This window comes from Pseudopipra pipra, chromosome 5 (genome assembly GCF_036250125.1).
Source record: "Pseudopipra pipra isolate bDixPip1 chromosome 5, bDixPip1.hap1, whole genome shotgun sequence".
Lineage (NCBI taxonomy): Eukaryota > Metazoa > Chordata > Aves > Passeriformes > Pipridae > Pseudopipra > Pseudopipra pipra.
The window spans coordinates 66,436,294-66,445,874 of NC_087553.1; the positions used below are offsets into that span (position 1 = coordinate 66,436,294).

The 9,581-nt window shown below is 43.7% G+C and overlaps 1 protein-coding gene across 1 annotated transcript in view; it reads right to left on the minus strand.

Annotated features, from left to right (window-relative positions):
• The window catches only part of PCLO (piccolo presynaptic cytomatrix protein), a 348,414-nt gene extending 339,627 nt beyond the window's left edge, over window positions 1-8,787 (minus strand). Inside the window, exons 1-2 of the mRNA XM_064656444.1 lie at window positions 8,389-8,787; window positions 1,283-2,534 (exon numbers count right to left, since the gene is read on the minus strand). Of these exons, the coding sequence (XP_064512514.1) occupies window positions 1,283-2,534; window positions 8,389-8,630 (1,494 nt within the window). The 5' untranslated portion in view covers window positions 8,631-8,787. The remainder of the gene's footprint in view (window positions 1-1,282; window positions 2,535-8,388) is intronic.
• Window positions 8,788-9,581: the final 794 nt, after the last annotated feature.

Consider the following 9,581-nt stretch of genomic DNA (forward strand, 5'->3'; position numbering starts at 1 on the left):
AAAAGTCTGTTGTTTGTTACCGGTACCCACAAATAAACATGTGTACTGGAAAGAAACCCAACTGCTAGCAGTGTTCTTAAATCATTGTGGTATTGAGTAAACAGGTTGCCCAGAGAGGCTGTCAAGTCTCCATCCTTGAAGATATTCAAAACTGGCTAAACTTGCTTTAGGTGACACTGCTTTGAGCAGAAGGTTGAACTACATGATACCAGAGGACCTTTCCTGCCTCAGCAATTCTTTGATTCAATTTTAAACATACAGATATTATCTATCAGGTTCAAAATACAGTAACAGTCCATACTTCTTCCTATGAGCATCTCAGATTAGCTAAACTAAAAGCAAAACAAGACAAAAAAAAGTTTTCCAAACATCACTTCTTGCTATTTATCATTAGATTTTCTTTGGTGCTGGGTCTGCTATGTGTGAATTTCTATAAATTGGTAAAAGTGTTGGTACTGAAAACAAACTCAAATTACACTTCAGATTTAAAATTAGCGTATCAGGATGTACAAGAAGATGTTTAAGCAGTAAGAACAGAACAGATAGTCACATGAAGCCTTATTCCCATGCAGAGTAAGCAAAGGATATGTATAAACAATAAATCAAGTTACCGCAAACATCAGATTAAAATAAATTCATTTGAAGTCCTAATATTGCTTTCTATTCCATTTTTATGTTATATAATTACAGCAAGAATGGTGACCTAGGTTAACAGTTCATAGAGATCTCTTTCTTAGCATCCCACAAGAACAAAATAACCCAAGTATCATCAAGTCAAAACTTACGACTCAGGCTTTCGGCTAATGAACACTGACACAGTAAATCTACCCCACATCCTTTTCTAAATCACATGCTGGAGCTATGAAGACTGATTTTTACTTTTTTTTTCGCTTAGTTAGTTCTTAGAGTTGCAAATTTTATTTAATTATAAATATACTAGTGCATGAGTATTGCGGTGAGATTATAAACACAGACAGCAGGTGCTTAAAATCAATCAAAATGAGATAAAAGTCACATGGGGTTTCTCCTCTTTTTGTATGAAGAAATGAGAAGACATTTCTAAATCTATAAAACCAGAGAACCATTACCTTCTTTTTTTTTTCTTTTCCTCCAATTGCATCCCATTTTACTCTTAAGCAGCTTCCCGGAATAGCATGAATTTTTTCTCTGAACTCATTAAGTTAACATGATGATACATTGTAACACATCTGATGTTTCAGCTTAACGAAAGTAAACTTAACTTTTTGCTCTGGTAGTGAATATCAGTTTAAAAACTACTCACCTCTGTGATGTGAGGGTTAGGATTGAATCCACACAGGCTGCAGACTACAGTGTGACACTGGGTGCACGTGTTGTAGTTGGCCTTTTCTGGAGTGTGCAGCAGCAGCTCGGTGGTTGTGCAAAGAGGGCAGAAGGTTTTCTTTGGGGCGGACTCAGGGGGTTGGCTGCCACCAGCTGGCTTTTGCTGCGGGGGTTTGTCTGGCCCTGGTTGCTGGCCAGGTGGTTTTGTAGGTCCTGGTTGCTGTGCCGGGGGCTTTGTGGCCCCTGCAGTCTGAGAAGGTGGTTTTGTAGACCCTGCCTGTGGTGGCACTTGTTTTACAGGCCCAGTTTGCTGTGGAGGTGGCTTCCCAGATCCAGGCTGGGGTGGCTGTTTTGCAGGTCCCGTTTGCTGAGCAGATGGCTTTTCGGGTCCAGGTTGCTGAGAAGGCTGTTTTGGAGGCCCTGCTTGCTGGGATGATGGCTTTGCAGGACCTCCTTGTCGTGACGGCTGTTGAGATGGTTGTTTTACAGGTCCTGGCTGCTGTGATGGGGGTTTTGTGGGAGGTGGTGCTTGGGACGCCATTCTAGTGCTGTCTGGTTGTTGTGGGGAGGGTTTTGTTGGGCCTGGTGAAGGTTTTGCAGAAGTTTGTTGTTGAACAGGCTTCGTTGGTTCTGACTGTTGTGGCTGAGATTTTTGTGGTCCTCGTGGCTGGGGCGGTTGTTTTGCTTGCTCTTGCTTAGCATCTGCTGGGTGGCCATGGCCTGGTTTCTGAACTTGCTTTGGTTCCCCAGGCTGCTGCTGAGGCACTGGTTTGGAAGACTCAGTTTGCTGGGGGGTAGGTCTGACAGGTCCTTGTTGTTGAACAGCTGGCTTTGGAGGCTGTGGTTGAGTTGGATGTTTCGCAGGGCCCCTCTGCTCCTCGGGTTTCCCTTGCTCTTTTGGGGTTACTTTTTGTTTCCTAGTGGCTTCTTCATGAGCTGCATCTGAATCTGATATCAAATCAAAAGGATTGAATTTGTTCACAACTGAAGTGACTGCACTCAGTGGATTGGCTTCTGAGAGAAAACTGGGCATCATACTTGGCTTCTGATCTTCTTTAAAATCAGTCCTGGACTTTGATTCCCGTAGACTAAGAGTAGAAGGGCTCCGTCCAGGTGCCCGTTGTTCTGTCTTCAGCACATCTACTGTTCTGCTTTTACTTAAACCTGATGGTCCTGGATCTGGAGGCTTACCTGGTTGTCTGGGACGGTGGCTTGTATCAGGCTCAGGATGTCTGCAGACAGAAAACGTAATAAAATTAAAATAATGCAGAATTCTAGAAAAATGAGATAAAATAAGGTGTATCAGTGACCCTGGAAGTGTTCTGGTAATGCTATGAAGTTTCTCAGGTGCTTCAGTGTTTCCAAGACCAACACTCATAGCAAGTGCATGTAAAAAGTATTTAAATAATAATTATTGTTTGTTGAAAGCTTATACAAGTATTCAGTCACAGATTGATTTATTATTTAGAAAACAATCTAATACAACAACATCATTCAACCAGATAATTTTTTCTTCAGAAATCTGAAGAACTCAAAGCTACAACTTCCTATTATACCTATATCCAAATGAGTAACTCTCCACACTATCCCTTGGGATACAAACACAGGAAGAGAGAGAAGCCTGAAAGGGACAGAAGTGTCAGAAAATTACCAGATCAAAGCACAGTGATAGAAGAAAAACATTGCACAATGCATTGTGTACTTGTGATCTGGCTACTTGTACAAAATTTGGATATATTTACAATTCAATATGCAGCAGGGATTTAAACTCATAAAATCCATGTATGTTAAGGAGTACATGCTTCTTTGTAAAGTATTTTTTTTTGTCACCCATCCCCTCAAAGATTAGAATTTTCCATCAGATAGAGGTCAGTTCACAGAATTAGCCCTTTTTTTCCTTGAAAATAGAATTACTGTTAAACTTCCTCTCAGCATCATCCCAACCTTTTGCAGCATTAAATGCCCAACATTAAAAAGAAAAATCTCTCATTACATTAGAGAATTTGGAAAAACCCTTACAATAATATTTTGCTGCATGTTTATACGGGAGAAAATAAAACTAAGAATGTAGGAACCAAAATCGAGACCATGTCTTCATATGTGGCACAGTATTCTACTTGTTGCTATACTTGGCTGCAGCTGGGGGAAATAATATTGTATTCACTGCTAATGCTCAGGGAGGTAATAAAATATTCTATTCAGTGCTATCACTGAGCTTCTGCTGGAAGATACGGTGTTCTCTTCAGTGTCACAGAAGTGTTGCAAATATAAAATTTTCAGTTTCCACTTTGAGAGAACCAGTCAACTGTGATCTTGTTTTTCCAGACATGACATTTTTTCTTGGGCATTCATGAGCAAAGTAAACAATTGCTCATTACATTTAACTGTATTTCTTGACTAACAAATAAATAAATAAATGCCCAATGTTGTTTAAAAGTTTTGTCAGAAGTCTGCAGAATTATATATAGCAGCAACATTGAAAAATGTATTTTACACTGTTAATGTCACGATGGGTTCACTATCTTTTCTGATTAATATTTAGAGATTCCATGACATGCCCAGCAATGGTAATACAAAAGGACAAAGCCAAGTAGACATTTTTGTGCATGTAATTCTCACAACACGGGATTTCTCGTAATCATGTGTCTGAGTTTTTCTGTTAATTAAAAATTTCCACATGAAATCCTTGTTAAGGACAAACTATTTCCAGCCTTCATTAACTTCATTTACCCTTTCCTGTTCTTGTAAAATTATTGGCCACAATACTTCAAAGCTTACAACCTTAATGTGCAACCCACTGAAGTGAGTAGGTGTTTTTCCATTGGCGTCAGCAAACATTGATTAACTCATTACTCATAAAAAGGATAGTTCGGAAAAGCCTCATGATAATCTAATTCTTTCAAATATTTGGCATTTTTACTTGTTAAAAGAGCAATTTTATACTCTCATTAGCAACTAGGTAGGTCTACCTGTAGTTCTGTTTCTTGTTATTTAGATTAGCACTACAGGTTTATCTGAAGAGACACTGCTCACCACAGGACATCATTTCAACTAGTCTGTTAGCAGCAGGCTGGTACACTTCCAACAGTCATGTTTGCAAGTGTTCAAGCTGTTGGAAGGCTTAATTCAACAATTATAAGAGTGACAAGTGGAAAAAAAACCCATAAAAACCCTCCCCTAAAACTGATTTTAGAAATTCAACTTGGACATTAGTAGGAAAAAGTAAGTGTGGATCCCTACTGGAACAGAGTTCTCCAGCTTTCATTTTTATCAAAATAATGTGCTCCATAAATTTCCACTTGATCAGATATCAGGATCTGAAATGACATTAAAAACCACGAATCTAGGAAATAAACCCAGGTGATTCTGCAAGGCTGCTGGTGTATTCTGAAGACCATACTTGTCCTGTCTTTGTACATAACAATGTTTCTAAGCAATGGAGACAGAGCATGGCTAACTAGTGGAAGAAAAAGGCTTGAAAAGACAAGCTTCTTGAGAAATGTTACTTCTGTCAAAAGCCAGGACTTGCTTCGTTTAGTTTAAGGTGCCTGGGAGTTGAAGTCTTCTTTTCTACAACTATTTTACAACCAACTACAGACTGATATTGAAAAATTGTAATTGAACTGGAGAATCAGAATCATCAAAATAAATCTTGTATTTATTTGACAAGAATTTTCTAACTTTCAAACCTTCTGAGTCATGAAAAACCCACAATAGTATTAAAGTCTTCAAACCAGACCCAACAAGCAAAATAATTTAGTTCTCCCTCATACAGTGCTTTTCTTTGTGCTGCTGTGCTTCTCCTCACTTTGGCCTTGTTCCACGGAACTCATCTCCACTCATTTACATATTACGGCAAAATCAAAGCTTACTTTGGAGTAAGTGAGATTTAACAAAAAGACTATTGGTTTAGTTCTTGAATTCCAAAATATAAAAACCTATTAAAAAGTCACATCTTTTTCCCATTCATCAGTATAAATAGTTTTAAAGAGAAACACAATAACTACACAACTCCAAGATAGTTAGATCTTTTCATATCTACAGACGATATATATATATAAATATATATATATAAACTTACTCATGCCCCACTGGTTAACTGTTGGGTTTTTAGTCAGTAGAGTGATGACATTAAAAATAATATATATTACTCCTGGAAAATACACCATAAACATACTTTAGAAGTGTGACAGTCAGCAAGACCTCTAAGCATTTCCTATCAAAATGCAGCAATATTTTTTTTTTACTGTTGTTGTCTATTGCGACTAACTTAATGAACTGCGGGGAAAAAAACAAACGAACAACAACAAAAAAACCACAACCAACCAACCAGCTGTATTAAACGCTCATATACTCATTTGGTCACCTAATCCTTTCAGATATGGAACGATTCCTCAGCAAGTGGACATTGACACAGTTACAGAGTCACTCGATGAAGCCAGAACAACTGGAACTTGCTTACAAACTGTGTATGTTTCAGCTAAATTTCCCAACCATGAGTTTTCTGAAGACAGGTAACTGAAATTGGATAGAAAGATTTCCATAGATCCTAAACATCTAACCAGAACCTAGCTAATAAAATGCTCAAAAAAAAAAAAAAAAATTAAAAGGTACATTTGAGTTAGGCAGTTTACTTTAGGTGCTCTAGATCTAAATGCTTATATTAATATTCATAAATCTTAAAAGCTCAAACCCTACAGAAGTCCTAGAAGGTAGAGCATTTATTTTAATGTGGCACAGATGCAACTATGTTACCTGCTACATATATATCTTACTATTAGAAAGTCTGTAGTCACAAAAATTGTTTCTTCAGGATACTATCAATCATGAGGAATTTATACACTTTAAGACTTGGGTTACTTTGGGAGCAAGAATGAAAGCGTTTAGAATAGGAAATAATTATTAGTCCCTAATGTTACAATGGAAATCACAAAGGAAAAATCCATGTTAGCAACATGAAGAAAAACTAACAGACACTGCAATAAGGACACTGTCACAATGCAAAGCTATATGAACTGGAAGCCAGAATTCCTCTTTTGATCACTGTTTCAGTCACTTTACATTTGGACTGGCATAACCAGGCTAGGAAAAAAAAGCTGTTGGGAACAATTGTAGAGCATCAGTTGAGAGGCATTTTCCACATCTGATTTCTTTGGCCACACTGACTAAAACAAAAAGCTTGAAGCTAAGGAATCTGAGTCTCATCAAGCTAGTTCCAGTTTTAGTCTGGAAGAGGGTGCTCCTTAATCCTTAGAAGAGTCTTACTCTTCTTGGATCAGCTTCTCGGTAATTATTCCTAACATTTTTGGTAGATCTTAGAAAGAGAGGTGCACAAGAGGAGCAAGTAAAGTCACAAACCAAGAGCAGAGACAACTAGTAACTTCATTATGGTGTGATAGGCACAAAGATTCTATGATGGGAACTGCTATAGTTTCAAAATGTCAACTTTGACTATAAGGTAAAAGGCTGTAATTCACAAATTTAGAGTGCCTTTACTTTAAATAGAGAGGGAAATGATTATATGCTAACAAGATCAAAGTATGTTTATAGGAAAGCAGCCATTTATCAGTGCAGAGATATCCACATTGCAATGAGTTTAACCTATTCTAAAATATTCCAAGAATCTTAGTTTTTACTGGAACATTAGCATGAAAAAATAAAGTTTCAAAGTACTTGTGTCTGCTCATAGACTGTTATAAAAAAAGGAATTTTGATCTTGGTTTCAGAGAACTAAAGAATATTTCTTTTTCTCATTAACATCCATAGAATCTGGGCAGAGTCCTGAATTGAATGGAAAATTGTATTTTACACACAGTGGTAATGCCTGATTAATAATTATGGAAGAAGTGAAATAGGAAGATTTGGCTTCCAGTCTTAAAAAATGGAGACTGTCATCTCAGGTATAATCCCAGTGACTCCAGTAGTTTGCCCAAGAACGAATTTAGTCCCCACCCTCCTTGCCTCTCCTCTTCTAGAATTCACTTATATAAACCTGATATTATATAAACTCATCATGCCTTTATGTGGGGTGAGGTCAATACACCGTGAAACAGCCGGTCGAGGAGGCTCCTTTCAGCATCCAAGACAAACAACACACCCAGCCCCGGAGCCGGAGAGCAACAGAGGCGCCGGCCCTGGATGACGGGCCGGGGCAGGAGGAGGGTCAGGACCGCGGACAGCGACACGGGGCCGGGGAGGGATGGAGATTCAGGACCGCGGACAGCGGCGGTACCCGGGGAGGGAGAATCGGCCCCGGGCCGGGCGGGGAGCTGGCTTGTTGCTCGTCGGGCACTGAATTCACTGGGAGGCAGGGAAAGAACGTGGAAGGAAATCACCCCAGCCTTCGCAAAGGCACAACCTCGCAGAGGTAAAGCCATCACTATCCAGAACACTGGATGCCGTGGCAGTCAATTTAAACTGTTATTTGGCCTCTCCCCCTTTCAAACAACAAAAAAAAAAAAAAAAAAAAAAAAAAAAAAAAAAAAAAAAAAAAGAAACCGCGATGAAACAGACCTCCTCAATCCATGACTATTTAATGAGGGCAAATGATAGCTGTAGAGGTTCCGAATTGGCAGAGTAATGGCCAGCAAATGCATTATGCCGAAAAGCTTTGGAAGATTCAACAAGAATCCCTCTCCACACAGAGACGCTTGCAGAGCCCATCCGCCCTGGGGAGAGCTTCCCTGGCTACTGTGGAAGCTGTGGGGCATCCAGCCTCGTAAAGCACACACCCGCACACGGAAAACCAGAGCGGCGTCTGCACATCTCTCCGCGCCCCAGACACAGAACTGCCGGTGCTCCGGATCGGAGAGAGGGGAGGGAAGGAGAGAGGGAGCAGCCCCCCAGACAAGGACCGCAGTTATTATTAGGGATCACTGGAATGGGAAAAGCCGGGGAGTGCGGGCTCCGTCCTGGTGCCCGCGCCCGTGCAGCCGCCCCTTCCCTCCCTCCGCCGGCAACATGGAACGCCGGCTCCCGGTGCGGCGGGCCCGGATCGGATTGCGACTTGCCCCCCGCCCCACCGAGAGGAGACGGAGAAGGGGGGAAGGGAGGAGCAGGAGAAAGGAGATTTTTTTCCGTGCATGCCTTTGCATGGGAGGCGGCTCCGCGCCGGCGAGGTTCCCTCTGGGCAGCCCCTGCGCCCTTGACATGACAGCGGCGATCTGCCTCCTCTCCTCCTCGCTCAGCTGGCTCAGGTCCGCCTCCACCCCGGCCGGGACCAGGCGCTGCAAGGGGGCCGCGGAGCCGCCGCCATCCCCGGCCGCCGCCGCCCCTTCGGGGAAGGCGCCCATCCCTTCGCCTCCTTCCAGGCTCGCCTCGTTGCCCATGGCCGCCGCGGCTCCGCGCTCGCCGCCTTGGGTGCAGACCGGGCTGGGGGGCGGCTCGCAGCCGCGCTGCCCGGCGGGCGCTCAGGGTTCCGCGGCCGCCGCCGCCACCACGGCCCCGCTCGGCGGCGGCAGCGCCGTGGCCGCGCTCAATGGCCGTGGCCGGGCTCAGTGGCCAGGGCCGGGCTCAGTGGCCGCCGCCGCGGCTGCCGGGGGAGTGCGGCGGTGCCGCCCGCTCCGCCGCCCCGCGCAGCGCATGCTCCGGGCGGGCGGGTCCCCCCGCGGGCCGGGCCCGCCCCGCGCCCCGGACTTTAAAGGCACCGTCGCCCCCGCCGCCGCCCCGAGCGCCCGCCGCGTCCTGGAGGAGCGGGCGGGGATGCGCTGCCCGACCCCGCAGGGTGCTGCCTCCCGCTCTCCTTCCCTCCGCGCACAAGGGCGAGAGAGGCTCCTTCAAGCTTTGACTGCTCGCTCGCCCAAAGCACGAACTGAGAGGGGCTGGAAGACGCATCCGTAGGATAGCCCTCCACGGAACCCCTTCAGCCGGGTTGCTCCGGACCCTGAGCAGCAGAGTTTTGAACGTCCCTATGGATGGAGCTTTCACGGCCTCTCTGAGTCCCTGTCCCACCCTCGTGATGACTGAATGCAGCATGTCAGTGTCATTCCAGGATCGGCGAGCCCCAAACTTGTCACTGCATTCCTAATGCAGTTTCACAGCTGCTGAATATATTGAGGAGAATCACCTTCTCTAACCTGCTGGCCACACTTGAGGTACCAGAGGTCGGTCTGCTTTTGGCATCCTTCATCACAACAGCCTACTGCTGAAATGTTTCACCTGGACTTTTTCTGCAAAGCTGCGTTTGGGCCAGCCTATCCTGGTGCATGGAGTTACTCCGTGCCAGATATAGAACTCTGCACTCGCCGTTGTTCAACTTCATGAGGTTCCTGCCTGCCCAC